Here is a 15,445-nt window from a genome sequence, read left to right on the forward strand (position 1 = left end):
GAGGTGGCAGGCGCCTGTAGTCCCAGCTACTCGGGAGGCTGAGGCAGGAGAATGGCGTGAACCTGGGAGGCGGAGCTTGCAGTGAGCCGAGATTGGGCCACTGCACTCCAGCCTGGGCAACAGAGGGAGACTCCGTCTTAAAAAAAAAAAAAAAAAAAAATTTAAAACTGAATATTTGGTAGTATATTTTGTGGTGTTTTCTAGAAATTTCTATCTAGGCACTGAATCGTGCAGCCTGCTCTACTACTCGACCGTGTGTTTGAGAACATTTCACAGTGCTGTGTGTAGACCTAGTGCTTTTAACTGCTGTAGTATAGCTGCTGTAGGAATGGACACCTCAGTTGTTCGTCATTGTTCCTGATGTTTTCATGCAAGCTGATGGGGAGGGGGGCAGTGTCCACGTGCCCTCTGTATGCGAGTGGGGTGGCTGGGGCGTGGGTGCACACTTTTTCAGTTTACCTTGCGCCAAGATTTTGTGGGCACTCAAGATTGTGCCCTGTCGAATGTGGGTGAGGAGAGGCGCACCACTGTTGTTTTAATTTGCTTTTACCTGATTCCTAGTGAGATTGAGCATCTCTTCACATTTGTTTCAGCTGCTTGGGTTTTCTCTGGGGCCTCTGAGAACCCTCATCCGGAGGGTCTCGGTCACACCAGGGTTGGTGTCACCTCCCCTCAGGGCACCAGGCACCCCTCTTCAGAGATGCTGATTTCCTCATCTGGCGTCCAGGCACACTTCTGCGGCCGCCCTCCCAGGGCATGACATAGCTCATTAGGTTTCAGATTTTTATCTTCCCTTTTATGAGACTACACTGTAGTAACCTTTGCTGGACTTTGATGTTCCCAGGCCTCCCGGCGTGTTCCCAGAGGGTAACTTTGTCTCCGACTCCTACGGGCTCACAGGCCCTGCTGTGTCTGAGCGGTGCTGATGCTGGCTCTGTCCCCGCAGGCAGACCTCTGCGTTATGACCTGGCTGCTGGGCTACGTGGACCCCCTGGATCCCAGCTTTGTGGCTGCCGTCCTCACCATTGCCTTCAATCCGCTCTACTGGAATGTGGTAAGTGATATGCCTGACACTGTCCAGACGGGAGTATCCCATTGCTGGCTGAGCCCCACATGCAGGGGATCGCGGCGGTTGCTGCTGGCTGGCCAGACAGACAGACAGACAGCTCTGCTCTTCCCTCCTGTGTCTGTCACTGGCTGGTGTGGAGTACTAGGCGCTTCCTGCCCTCTCGCCTTGGGGGTCCAGCAGCCATTGGGCTGTCCAGGCTGGTGTCAGGATGGTCCAGGACTGCAGGGGTGGCCCTCCTAGCCTCACAAGAGCCTGCAGGAGAACGCTGCCCCACAGTGGGGCTGCCATTGGTCACATGTGCCCGGCAATCTGGTGGCCTTCTCATGCATGAAGTGGGTTGTCCAGGAAGTAGGGGCTCTCTTCCCTGTCTGCCATGTCACACAGTAAAACCACTTGCTTGTGAACCCCCCACCCCTCGTGTGTTCCATAAACACGGTTATTTTTCCCACATGAAGCTTCCTGCAAAACGGCCTGCACATTCAGGACCCAGGTGAGCTGGGCAGCAGGAGCAAGCCGACATGAGTTGAAAACAAGCAGCCAGCATGGCACCAGCTCCTGATGGGTGCCAGGGGATGTTTGGGTGCCCGGGCACCAGCACCGAGGGGTGGGTGGACTGCGTGGGAAGTGGGCTCGGGGCCCTTTCAGGAAAGTGTGGGAGGGGAGGGCCATCAGCTCCTTCTTCAGCCTTTCTGAGATGAGCCCCGCTACTCCCCAGACTGTGGGGTGAAGCTCTTGGCGTTCCTGGCCTGCTCTCCCAAGGCTGTCTCTGGGCGGTACTTCTGGGCTGCTTCCCGGGGATCCTGCTGGGGGAGTGGGTGGTCCCGGGGCTCAGCGGGGGTTGGGCTTGCTGATGCAGAGCCCTGAGCACCCTGTGATCACCCCCGAGGCTAATCTGCAGAGTAAGGCCAAGATCAGCGTCAGCAGCACATTGTTCCAGACAGTTTTCATTTAAGGTGAGCCCTTGATCCCAGGGCAGAACAGGACATGTTTTTCATTTAGTTTATAACTTGAGATTTTTCTCCATCTGGTGAGAGAAGTGGGTGGGGGCCGGCCTGCTCATGTCAAAGACAGTGCATTCCAAAGAATGCCCTGTCCCTGCTGTCCTGAACATGCTGGACACGCTCCGAGGATGGATGCCCCGGCGGTCCACAGAGGAGGGGCTTCAAGGGGAGGTTCAGAGGTAGGACTGAGACTGGCGAGCTTGGCGTAGCCAAACACAGGCCTCCTGGACACCCCTTTCTTCTGAGAAGCCTTGGCTGGGCTGGGGAGCACCTGTACTCTCAGCCACACCGTCCCTAGCTGGCCCCAACCTCCTGACATGGGCCCCTGTAGCCAGGGCTGCAACCGCGGTGCCTGGCCGTCCTGGCATTCCCACCCACTGCCTGGCCTGCATGCTTCCCCTCTCCTTTCACCTTTGCACGCACCCAGCATGCCAGAGATATGAGGTAGTGAAGGGTGAAGAGGATGTTTGGAAGCTGAAAAATGGTCCTGCAAAGACGTCCACATCCTGTGAAGGTCTCTTATATGGTGTACACACAAGGATCTTTGCAGATGTGATGAAGTCAAGGAGCTTGAGCTGGGGAGATGGCCCTGAGTTATTCAGCTGGGCCCTAAGTGCCATTGTGTGTGTCCTTTTAACAACGGGGTGGCACAGGGACATTGACTCACAGGAGTGTCTCGTCACCATGAAGGCAGAGCCTGGAGTGACCAAGCCACTAGCCAAGGCAGGCCAGGCCCACCAGAAGCTGGAAGAAGCAAAAAACGGAGTCTGCCCCAGAGCCTCTGGTGGAAGCACAGCCCAGCCAACACCTTGATTTTGGCCCAGGGGTAACTGACTGGGGATTGCTGTTGTTTTGAGCCCGTAAGTTGGTGGTTATTTGTTACAGCAGCCACAGGAAGCGAGGCTGGGGTATTTAAAAAGCCAAAGACCCCTACTAGAAGATGTCGTGGGCCTAAGCCTTGGGGTGTTGGGTGTGCCGTGCTCTTTCCTGTCTACATTCCTTCTCCACAGCTGGAGCAGGTCCCTGCCCTCTGGCTTCCTGCAGGCCTGACGTTGACCAGCAGTCATTGAGGTACAGGTGGGTCTCCCAGCACTGGGGGCTTGGCTGGCCGAATGCGTAGCGGGTCCTGAGGACGCTTTTATTTATACACAAGCCCCCTCAGGTCACTTCCCGCTGGCCCAGCCAACAATGTGTTTTTGTGCAGTTCTTTGTGAAGGTTCGTAGTGGCTCATGAATGGCAGAGTGGTTAAGATGCAATAAGATTTGGCTGGGCACGGTGGCTCACGCCTGTAATCCCAGCACTTTGGGAGGCTAAAGTGGGTGGATCACCTGTCAGGAGTTTGAGACCAGCCTGGCCAACCTGGTGAAACCCTGTCTCTACTAAAAATACAAAAATTTAGCTGGATGTGGTGAGGCATGCCTGTATTCCCAGCTGCTCGGGAGGCTGAGGCAGGAGAATCGCTTGAACCCAGGAGGCGGAGGTTGCAGTGAGCCGAGATTGTGCCGCTGCACTCCAACCTGGGTGACAAAGGGAGACTTTGTCTCAAAAAAAAAAAAAAGATGCAGCAAGATTTGGAAGACAGACAGCATGTGTCTGTGTGTTTGGCATACGGTGTTTTTTTTTTTTTGGTCATAAACTTTTGATTAGTCTCATTTTGAGAAAGTTTTTCACTGGAACAGTTTGTGGTCATTAGTGGGAGAGACAGCAAGCTCTTCAAAGTGGTTTCAGAAGGAGAAAAGTTACAGAAACAAGTTACAGAAACCTGTTGCAGTTCAGTGGGCTGCTGCCGGGGAGAATATCCGGACAGCATCTGGAGTGGGATGACGAGGCCCAGCTCCTGGATGCCAGAAGCCCGATGGGCAGATCAGTTGAGTCAAGGAGTTCGAGACCATCCTGAGGAACATGGCAAAACCCTGCCTCTACAAAAAATACAAAAATTAGCCGTGTGTGGTGGTGTGCACCTGTAGTCCCAGCTACTGGGTTGGCTGAGGTAGCAGAATCACTTTAACCTGGGAGGTCGAGGCTGCAGTGAGCTGTGATCACACTACTGCACTGCGGCCTGGGTGACAGAGTGAGACCCTGTCTTAAAAAACAAAAACAAAAACAGGCCAGCAGGCCACAACCAGGGAAGCACTTAAATAACTTAATAGTTATCAATGCAGTTGTCCCTGGGTATCCACAGGGGATTGGTTCCAGTTCCCCATGGATACCAAAATCGGCAGATGCTCAGGTCTCTGATGGAAAACAATGTTGTATTTGAGTGTAACCTCTGCCCGCCCTCCCATATACTGTACATCATCTCTAGATTACTTATACCTAATACAGGGTACATGCTAGGTAGCTGTACCCTGTATTATACTGTATTATTTTTTGTTGTTAATTTTTGTTTTTATTTTTTTCTGAATTTTTCTTTCTTTCTTTCTTTCTTTCTTTCTTTTTTTCTTCTGAGATGACATCTCCCTCCGTCGCCCAGGCTGGAGTGCAGTGGCGTGATCTTGGCTTACTGCAACCTCTGCCTCTGGGGTTCAAGCGATTCCCCTGCCTCAGCCTCCCAAGTATCTGGGATTTTTGGCACCCACCACCACGCCCAGCTAATTTTTTTGTATTTTTAGTAGAGATGGTGTTTCACCATCTTGGCCAGGCTGGTCTTAAACTCCTGACCTCGTGATCCACCTGACTCGGCCTCCCAAAGAGCTGGGATTACAGGCGTGAGCCACTGCACCCGGCATTTTTTTTTTTCTTTTCCTTTTTTTTTGAGACAGGGTCTTGCTCTGTTGCCCAGGCTGGAGTGCAGTGGCATGATCTTGGCTCACTGCAACCTCCACCTCCCAGGTTCAAGTGATTCTCCTGCCTCAGCCTCCTGAGTAGCTGGGATTACAGGCACGCATCACTGTGCCTGACTAATTTTTGTATTTTTAGTAGAGATGGGGTTTCACCATGTTGGCCAGGCTGGTCTCGAACTCCTGACCTCAGGTGATCTGCCTGTGTTGGCCTCCCAAAGTGCTGGGATTACAGGTGTGAGCCACCGCGCCTGGCCCCTGAATATTTTTATCCTCAGTTGCTGCAGAGGGCTGGCTGGTGGTGGCAGGACTCGTGCTCAGGTGTTGTGCCCAGTGCATTTCATGCAGTATTTCAATGAATCTTCATAGCAAATGCTATTAATATCCCCTTTGGAGACTGAAGCTTGAAGAGGTTCATTCATACATTCTTCAAATGTTTACTGAGCATCTGCTACGTACTGGGCGCCATCCCAGCCCCTGGCCCTCACGCAGCGGCTTCAGTGGTGAATGAATGTATGGCACTGCTGGGGACACAGCTGGCAACAGAAGGGACAGATGGGAGTGATGGTCAGGGAAGGCCTCTCTGATGGGTGTCCTTTGACTAGAAACCTGATTCTCATGCAGGAGGGCCCTCAGGTGTCTGGGGAAGAGCATTCTAGTCAGGAAAACACAAGTGCAAAAGTCCTGGGGCACTCTGAGTGTCCTCAGAGGTTTTAAGGGACAACTGCTGCTGGAGCCAGGCAGAAGGAGAATGGAGGAGCAGGACAGAGAGGTGACTGGGGACAGTGGTGCAGGCCTTGCAAGCCATGGGGAGACATTCCACGGACTCTGAGCTGGAAGCCATTGCAGAGGTGGCATGATCTGAGTCAGAGTTTCAAGGCCACTGCACCAAGGACAGAGGAAAAGAGGTAAAAGTGGAGCTGAGAGGCCAGCAGGCCCCAGATGACAGCTTAACCACGCTGGGACTGGCGGAGGTGGGAGGAGTGGTCAGGGAGAGCCGAGAGAGGTGGCTTGGCCAGCCCATGATTGGTCCTGAGTGACCCGTGGGAAGCAAGGCCGTTGGCTGCCCTGGGGTAACCGTGGGAGGAGAGGCTTGTGGAGGAAGAGCTCAGTTTTGCCCGTGTCAGACACAGATGTCCTTGGGCTCCAGACTACATGTGAAGGCCAGGCATGGTGGCTCATGCTTGTAATCCGAGCACTTTGGGAGGTCAAGGCAGGTGGATCGCTTGAGCCCAGGAGTTCGAAACCAGCCCGGGCAACATGGTGAAATGTTATCTCTGTAAAAATACAAAATTCAGCCAGGTGTGGTGGTGACCACCAGCTACTCGGAAGGCTGAGGTGGGAGGGCCACTTGAGCCCTGGGGTCGAGGCTGCCATGAGTTGTGCTCAAGCCATTGAACTCCAGTTTGGGTGGCAGAGTAAGACCCTGTTTCCAAAAAAACAAAAAACAAAAAACAAAAACAAAAACAAAACAGACTGTGTGTGAGTCTGGACTCCTGGGGAGCTGAGGGCACTGGAGAGGGGCCTTGGCCCCAGGCCCACTGTGTGCCTTCCTGGGCTGTGGTTCTAGGGAATGTTTTCCCAGTGTTGGGCTGGGGTGCTGCCCGCACCTGCTCATCAGCACCCACCCCGTCCCTCCCCTCTTCCCTCCCAGGCTTCCTAGGTGAACCACCTGCTCCCACCCCTCCCTCCATGTGGCCAGCTGGCATCTCCTCCACTCTGTTGGAACATTTCTTCCCAAGGCCTCCTCCTCCTCTTCCTTGTTCAGACCAAGGGAGGCTTTCCCGGCCTTCTCTTTCGGGGGGAATTCACACTATTGACCCTCACTCTTCCTGGAGACTGGCCTTCCTGCGTGCCACAATGCTTTTCTGGCTCTCTTCCTGCTGTTTTTGTGAATTCTGCTTCCTCCGCCTGATGCTCATTTGTTCAGCGAATAGTCACCGAGAACCCGCCATGCACCAGGCACAGTGTGCGTCCTCAGAGAGTGAATGACCTCTGTCCTTCCAGAGCACAGATACGTTTGTAATGAATGCTGTGATAAGGCCTCAGGAAACAAAGATCGAGATGCTGCAGAGGGACTGATAGGCTTTTCCCTCTGTCGTCTGGGTCTCAGTCTGTGGCCCGGACTCCTCAGGGCTCCAGGACCTTGGGTCCAGGCACTGTGGCCCTGCCTAGGAGTCTCCAGTCTCCAAAGGGAGCCCCTGCCAGGACCTCCCCGATGTTCTGTTCTTTCTCTATCGCTCCAGATGCCAGGGCAGTGGTCCAAGGACCAGCATGGACTCCCTCTTCTCACCTGCCCCCAGGTCTTGTGGAAGCCTTGCAGACTCCACCTGGCTTCACGCCCTCGCCCCCACCAGATCACCAGCAGCAGCTGTTTGTAGCCAGTCTCCCCATTGCTTCTCTCTAGCCACCCCTGAGAGCCATGCTCAGAGGTCTCCAGGTCTTCCAGGAAGTGGAACTTTTCCCCTGACCCGGGAGGCCATTCTGGCAGGCGTCCTCCCACCTGCATCCTCAGTCATCCCAGGTCTTGGGCCTTCCTAGGTGATCTGGCCTCTCTTGTGCAAGGCTGCCCACAGATCTTTGCTACCACAGCCTGGAGTGGTCCTTGTCAGGTGTCCCTTTCCAGGTGACCCTGCCCTCTCTGGCTCCGGGTTGCTGACATTTGGCGCCATCCCGGGCACTATAGTTGTCCAGCAACGTCCCCGGCCTCTGCCCACTAGATGTCAGTAGTACCCCAAGTCCAGGCCATCTGAGCGGTTTCCAGACATTGCCTGATGTCCCTTGAGGGGCATGGCTGCCTGGGCGGTCTGAGTGCCTACCTCTCAGCACAGCCTGTCATACCCACTGTCACTGTTTGTCCCTCACTGTCCTCTTAGAGCATCCCAGGAGCATCCTAAGAGAGTTGAAGCGGAGCCTGCTCTGCTCCTGCGTCGCCAGCCCTTGCATGTGCAGTGCTCTGGGTGGCAGCTGCTGCCTGACCTTCTGCATCAGGGAGGGCAGGGCACCTGTTGTAGTTCAGTGCCTGTACCCAGCACCATGCCTGACAGAAATGGATGTCCAGGCAGTGTTTATTGGCTTCGTGAGCATGGACTGCCCATTGACTGGTTTTTTGCGGTGGCACCTGGTGGACAAGGTGAGGCTCCATTGTGCCAGGTTCTATGCACACCCTGATTTTGTGAAATAAATCACCGCAGGGAGGTAAAGCGCAGCAGCCATTTGTAGCAGGCTCAGTGATTCCTGGCATCCCAGTGAAGATAAGATAGGCAGCCTGTGCCACTCCAGCTCCTGGAGTCCCCCTGCCTTACCCTGCCCTGCCCTGCCATGCCCTGTGTCATCCCGAGGGAGCCAGCACGGGAGGCACAGCAGCCGTGTTGAGCACTGTTATTTACAAGAGTGAAGTGTGCACATGCTTTGGTATTATAACTTTGTTGAAGACCAGTTGCATGTAACCAACATCAAAGCTGCTGGAGACACAGCCAGTTGGGACCCTACTTCCCACCTAGAAGGATTTCTAGGCAGAGTTGCCTGTGTCTGACTTCCCATCGTCACTGGGACCCCGTGAACCTGAAGGGGAGCTGTAAGGAATCCTGCCAGGACGGCAGATGCACACAGAGTCACGCCGGTTTCCTCCAGCCTTGGGAGGGTGCTTCCTGGTGCCTTTGTTTGTTCCCTTCAAGGTCAGTGTGCAGCCCCTCCCCTTCGAGGCCCCTCTCTCGCACAGTGCACCCTGCCCAAGACCTCTCGCTCTGAGGGTGGGGTTTCCATCGGGCCAGGGGCAGCGTGGGCTCCAGGGAGGGAAGGCATTTGACAGGTCAGCTGCAGACAGGCGTTCCGACACTCACTGTCAACCAGACCAAAGCCCCGGCCCTCAGCCCTGCGGAGGATACCTGTAGCGGGGCAGCAGGCCTTATGTCTGTATCAGGAAGCTGACCTGTCTCTCTGGCCAGGGACTTTCCTGCTTTCAGCCTGAGAGTCCCTTTCCCTAGAACCCAAGCCAGTCCTGGGCAGACCAGGACAGCTGGCCACACTAGTCTGGAGAGTTAGTTTGGGAAGAGGCAGCGTTTCCTTTCTGGGAAGTGAGAGTCCGCTTGCTGCGCTGGGCCACTGGCTGGGCCTGGGGTTTCCAGGGCCTGGATGTTTAACCTGCTTGCTGGTACTGGCAGCAGCTGCACCCCAGGGTGGCCAGACGGTAGGTGGCGCTGTGGGCAAGGTGAGGTGTGCTTCTCCTGGCTGCTGTGAGGAGGAGGTGACAGCCAGGAGGAGGAGGAAAAGGTATGGGTGCTCCTGCCTTACCTCAGTCACCTCCTCACCTGCAGCTCCTTCACCTGCCTACCACCCTTAGTGTGCATTTGCTGCTGCTGCTGCCTCAGTTTCCATTTTCAGATCCCCAGCCAGCGGTCTATGGCTCATTTCTGAGTGCCCCAAGGGATCCCTCCAGGTTCCGGGAAAGCCAGCCTTGTAGGTGCTGTGGGATCAGCCCAGGCCCCATGTCCTTGTCACTCACATCCCCTCCCTGGGCATCAGTTTCTCGGTCTATAAAGTGAGGACACCCAGCTGAGGCCCCATCTAGCTCTGAAATGCTGCAGTCCCCTCGCTTTACCAAGTCCTGGCTCTGGGGCGGCTCTGTGCCGGGACGGGACCCTGCCCTCCTGGGCTGGCGCTTGGTTAGCAAGGTCAGATTGGACATTAGATGTGATGTAGGAAAATCAGCATTTGGTTAATAAGAAAGCTCACAACTTATTAACCAAGGAGTCACAGGAGAGAGCATAACCAGGTAACGCATGGGGAGACAGGGTCGTGGCAACTGGAGGAGGTGACAGTGGGCCATAGGCAGGGCAGTAGTTGGCCTACGTGGGCTTTTGGAGGAGTCGTAGGGGCAGGGTGGGCAGGAGTGGAGGAGGCCAAGGAAAGGCATATGAGAGTAGACAGAAGGTGGACTACAGGTGGGCCTGGGGCTTGTGAGGGAGGACGCCAAATGCTTACCTGCAATCTGGACTGTCTGCTCGAGGATGGTGGCATGTGTGTTTGTGTGTGTGTGTGTGTGTGTGTCAGAAGTTAGGATGGGGGCATGAGCCAAATTGTCTGAGACCCTTGCTTCCATCTGGCTCAGAAATCTGGCTCCCAGGGCATGGCCGCATATCCAATTGGCTCCAAGCCAGTGTTTCTGGACCAGAAAGCATCATCCTCTGCCAGGGCCTCTTGCACTTTCGGGAAGACTGAGCTGAGCTGGGCTTACTGGCGGAGCCTGTGGCACAAGAAGGGTTTTTCTTTGAGCAGAGCCAGCTGGCTCATCAGGCCTGACTGAGACCTTGGCTCTAGGAGCACAGGGCTCTTGTCTCTTCAGACCAGTGTCACCTAAGATACTGTGGCCCTCCCAGCTCTACCCCGCTCCTGTCTGGGCTGTGCTCACAGGTGGACTCCTGCAGAACAAATGGCAGGTCTAGCTTCAGCTTCATGGCTGGGGACAGTCAGTTCCTTGTCCCCAGCACCCACGCTCACTCCCCTGGCCCCTTGATGTTTGGTCTCAAGTGCAAGCCGTTCCATGGCACGTGAGTGTGGGATCTTTTAGAGCTAGGCAGTGGACGTGGGCTTTTAGCTGGGAACAGCCCTGCTGCCCCTGGGGCACTGCCTGCCTCTGAATGGCAGCTGATCCAGGCAGCAGCATTGCTCTGTGGGCTGCTGGCACCGGCCTGGTGGGGAGCCTTTGCCATCAGGCTAGGGCTAACTTTAGAATTGTGGTGCCCGAGCAACATGGTGACAAAGTGTACGACAAGGTGTCTCGAACTGGGTCAGTTCACAGTCTGTGCCAAGATGACTGGGAGTGACATGGACAGGAACAAAAGGGAGGGGAGAGGGAGCACACTCGCGCCCGGAGCCTGGCAGGCAGGATCGCCACTGAGCCAAGCTCTTCCACTGAGCCGGCCCATCCCTCCCTGCAGGTTCCTCATACTCCTGAGATGGCTGAGTGGGACCCAAGCGTGTCTCCCCTGGATGATTTATTTTTGGTTCTGGCATTTACAGCATGATGAAGGCTATTGGACACCACTAGTGTGAGCAGAATCACCCTAACCGAAAGGCAGCGTGCAGCCCTGGGCGGTGAGGTTTGGTGTAGGCATCTCTCGGGATCCCTCCCACAGTGGGGAGAGGAAGCAGTGGACCCAGGTGGCCTTAGTTACTTTCCCTTTTCTTAGGCATTCCCAGTAGGTTGGGCCTCCTACTCCCACCTTTCTGTAGACCCGGCATGGCCTTCAGGCTAAGCATGGCTGAAGAGGTTCATTCGTGACCTGCCCCTTGCGCCCAGTTGGGTGCATCTCCTGAGACTTATCTCCCAGAGCTTGGGCCACCTGAGCCACCACTGTTCTGCACACGCGTTCTTCTCCGTATTTCGGTGCCTTTGCACTTTCTGCTTCCTCCTCTTCACCGGCTTTCCCGCCTTCACCTGGCTGCCTTGGCTCCTCCAGTCTGGCTTCCCTAAGCCCTGGCTTTGTGCAGACATGGCTGGGCCCTCCTCCCTGTGCCTTCCCGAGCCCTGCGGCAGTGCTGAGCCCTAGCCCTGGGAACTGAGGTTGAAAGTGTGTTTTGCCTCCTGCCTAGACTGAGAGCTCTTGGAAACTAGGGGTAGGGTCTGAGGCACCTGTGGGTGTCCCAGGCCTGGCCTGGCACTGTGAGGCATGGATGGTGAAGGATGCCCTCTTTCCTGGAGGAGGAACCCTGAGGTGGCCCCAGGAAGCCATGCAACCAGGCACACTCATCCCCAGCTCTGCTGGGATCACGTAGGACCCGCTTGACTGTTGCCCACTTTCTCATGCCTTCTTTCTTTCCCTGTAAAAAGGGTAGTAACTCCCTGCCAGTCCCCACGCCTGCACTGTCAGGAACTGAGATGCAGCCCAGCGGGGCTGTTATTTGCTTTACCCATTCCTGGGTCTTCTTTGGAGGCTGAATGAAATTCCATGGACAATTTCCAAGTCATGAGTTTTTGTGTCATTTCACTGCTAACCTACTCGGTGACCCAAAACAAGACCCTTCCTTTGGGTCTGGAGGAACAGCCTCTGCCCCACTTTGCTCAGAGGTGCAAAAAGGCCTTCAGGGAGGGAATGGGTGTAAAAGGGTTTGGGCTCCAAGGAGAAGCAGCTGTGGGAGCTGCCTGGCTGCTCCATGTCCAGAAGAGCTCTTGCATGAGTGGAAACACCCAGGCCTGCCTCTTCCAGCCACTGCTCCCGGCTTTAGGCCAAACACTTTCACTTGGCCCCAGAAACTCCTACCCAGAAAATTCTCATGTCCTAGGGATATATCTTGGAGAGTACTTCTGTAGCTGGCGGCCCCTTTCTCTCCAGAAGTGTGGAGTCAGCCTGAGAGGGACAGCTTGAGACTCAGGAGCTGATTGTGGTCATTCTTGGCCAATGCCAGAGGGCCACACAGCGGCAGCTGGTGTTGGGCTTTCCAGTGTCATGGATGCTGCTGCCAGGCTTCATCAGTTGCCCTAGAGGCAGCCCTGTTCCTGCCACCTTGTCCCAACTCCCTGTCCTCCCCATTCCCTGCCAGGCGTGGCACAGTGAGACTCAGGTGGGCTCAGATGGGAGATGGTAAGTGCTAGGCTGCCCATTGGGCCTCCCAGTTCGGAAGATGCTGGGCTGAGAACACTGAGCTTCCGTTCTAGGGGAGTTTCCCTTGTTTGTGTTACTGCTGGACCTTGAGATGATTTCATCATTTTATTCGAAAAAGGGCACACTGGCCTGACACAGAGGTATGGTCTCCTGCAGGTGTTGGTGGCTGGCCAGCCTGGGCTGGCTGTGGGGACCCTTTGCTTACAGGCAGGGTGTGCCCTGGGCAGTGGGCAGAGATCTCAAGAGAGGCTGAAGTTGGAGCAGAGCAGCCCGACTCAAAGGTCCTGGGGGAAGGGGGCTGGAGAATCTGGTTGCCTGATGGGAAGTGGCCAACTAGGAGGGTCCTGAGGATGGACCCAGAGGGTGGGAGGTGGAGATTGCAAAGATCCCCCAGCCACAGTTTTCAAAACCAGCTGCTGTTTCACAAGGCACTGGCTGAGCCCTGGAGGCAGGCGCTGGGCTCACCCTCCTGGGAAGACATTTGTCCCACCATCCCATGCTGAAAATGACCTGAGGCAGAGACAAGCCCTGTGTGTGCAGTGCAGGAGTGTGTGTGTCTGGAGGCCTTGCTCGCAAGGCCCTCCCTGCCCAGAGCACCCCTCTCAGGCTGAGTCCCACCTGTCCAGCTGACGTCACAGTCTCTTGTGAGAATTGGCATGGGCAGTGGGTGTGAGCCCCTCTGGTGAGGACAGCATTAGCAGCTGCTAGGCACTGTCCCCCTTGGGCTGCTGTGGGAGCAGAGGGAAGAGAGATTGGGGGTACCTGCCTTCCCAGGTGGAGTGGGCTGCCCATGGGACTTAGCTGGAGTTTCCAAGGAGACTGAGGTTTGGGGGTTGCTGTGAGCTGGCCGGGTGTTGCTGAAGTGCCTCTGCCCTCACTGGCCTCTGTGCCCTTGTCGTGTGTAATTCTGTTCTGCACCGCCCTGCTGTGTGAACTTGGCAAGTTGTGGTCCCCTCTCCTGCTTGTAGTTTCCTGGGCTAAAATCAAAGGAGCTAAATTATCTCCCAAGGTCCTTTCCATTCTGGATCCTCTGTCATTCCAAGGGAGATGGGGAAGAGGGCTTGGAAACAGCCAGATTCAGGGATGAAGATTCCACTGGGGGCAGAGGGAAGGCAGCTGAACCCCCCTGCCCAAGCCCCATACTCCATCCCTGTCCCTCACTCCCTACCAGGAGCAGAATATGGGCGGGTGAGAGTCCCGGAGCAGGAAGAGCCATGGGTGGGGAGCAACTGTAGGGCCAGTGCCACCATCACTGCTCAAGGACCTGGTGTTGGATGCCGCATCCTCCTGGTGGCGTCCATGGCTCTGCTCCTTCCCCCTGACCCACCCATGCCTCTGTCCTGGGGCCGGTGGGATTGCTCTCAAAACCACCTTAGCCAAGAGGGCTCCTTCCAAGACTCAGGAGGTAGAACATAGGGGACAGCCAGGCCTCAAGGGGCTGGACAGGGCCTCTAGAAGATTAAAGCTGCCGAGGTCACAGCCCCGCCCTGTGAGGGTCTCACAAGCCGTGTGCTGGAGAACCCCCTCTTCCAGCAGCCAGTGCCATCCTGGGGAGGCGGGCAGACAGTTCCCTGCTCCTGGATGAGGTGGGTGGGGCTGTGCGGGAAGGGTCCCGGACAGAACCCCACCCAGGCCAGCCAGCCAACCTGCCAGCTGCCCCCTGGCTGGGATGCTGGATCCGGGTACCCTTGTGGCCTGAAACCTGGTCGTGTGCATTCTTAGAAAGGTGTTTGGTCTCTCCTCTAAGATGAGCATAGCGTCCCTTCCTCGGGGTTGGCTAAAGAGCTTGGTGTGGGCAGCCGGGCTCCAGGCGCACAGTGGCCCCAGCACACCTGTCGCTTTGCCTGCCACCCCCCCTACAGCAGCAGCATGGTTGTAATAAAGCAATAAAGCCAGTGTGGATGGGCGATGTTGCCATTGCTATTAATGATTTTTGCTAATGAAGTTTTTAGTCGCCTTTCTGGCCTTCCCCCATCTCAGGCCCAAACTGCCCCTTCTTCTTAAGGGGCACCCTCTGCTTCTTGCTGCAGAATCCTGGGGCTTCCCCCTTCACATTTCTGTGTAGCTGAGAGATGACACTTCCCTGTGAGGTGGAGCGGAGGGGGCCCCTGCCGATGTGGTTCTTGGAGGGGCTGAGGGGTCAGAGGCCAGGTTTGGCCCCACCGACAGCTGGTGCCAATAACAACACCCATGTAGACCAGGTGTCTGCCCAGAAGCCCCATGTGCCTGAGGTCAGGAAGCCTCCCTGGGAGGTGGAGGTGCTGTTAATGAGCAGCCAGTGGGAACCCCCAATGTGTTGTTCTCCGAGGGCCTCAGGGGCTCTGAGTCTGCTGGCTCCTCAGGCTGAGGCCTCCTGCCCCCTAGCACCCAACTCTCCCCTGCCGCTTTCTGAGACAGATCTTGGAGCCTCGGCCAGGCTCTCCTAGTCACAAGACAGGTGTCAAAGTCACCAGCAGCCACTTGAGGCCTCCTTCCCGTTCAATTGAGAGGCATGGAAAAGGGCGCATCTGCGAGGAAAGGGTGGCTGCATGCAGGTTCCTTGTCAGGTGGGTGGGGACCTGGGACACACCCGACATCAGAGAAGCCACATAGGGCAGGGGGATGGGAAATGGCCTCCTCTGGGTAGAGGTCTGGTGAGACCTGGGGGCATTTCTCTCTCTTTTTTTTTTTTTCTTGAGACAGAATCTTGCTTTGTCACCCAGGCTGGAGTGCAGTGGTACAATCTCCACTCACTACAATCTCCGCCTCCCAGGTTCAAGAAATTCTCCCACCTCAGCCTCCCAAGTAGCTGGGACTACAGGTGGGCACCACCACGCCCGGTTAATTTTTGTATTTTTAGTAGAGACAAGATTTTGCCATGTTGGCTAGGCTGGTCTCAAACTCCTGACCTCAGGTGATCTGCCTGCCTTGCCCTCCCAAAGTGCTGGGATTACAGGTAAGCCACCGCCCCTGGCCAGGGGCATTTGTCTGCTTGAAGGCACATGTTCCCC

The 15,445-nt window shown here is 55.8% G+C and overlaps 1 protein-coding gene across 5 annotated transcripts in view; it reads left to right on the forward strand.

The window, feature by feature from the left end:
• The window catches only part of PEMT (phosphatidylethanolamine N-methyltransferase), an 85,334-nt gene that overhangs the window by 12,825 nt on the left and 57,064 nt on the right, over window positions 1–15,445 (forward strand). For 4 of the 5 annotated variants that reach the window (XM_033196799.1, XM_033196761.1, XM_033196780.1 and 1 more), the window contains exon 2: window positions 947–1,054. In XM_033196799.1, coding sequence (XP_033052690.1) covers window positions 947–1,054 — 108 coding nt within the window. The remainder of the gene's footprint in view (window positions 1–946; window positions 1,055–15,445) is intronic. The other variant, XM_033196790.1, reaches the window with a different exon arrangement.

This window comes from Trachypithecus francoisi, unplaced genomic scaffold, assembly GCF_009764315.1.
Source record: "Trachypithecus francoisi isolate TF-2019V2 unplaced genomic scaffold, Tfra_2.0 Contig01665, whole genome shotgun sequence".
Classification (NCBI taxonomy): domain Eukaryota; kingdom Metazoa; phylum Chordata; class Mammalia; order Primates; family Cercopithecidae; genus Trachypithecus; species Trachypithecus francoisi.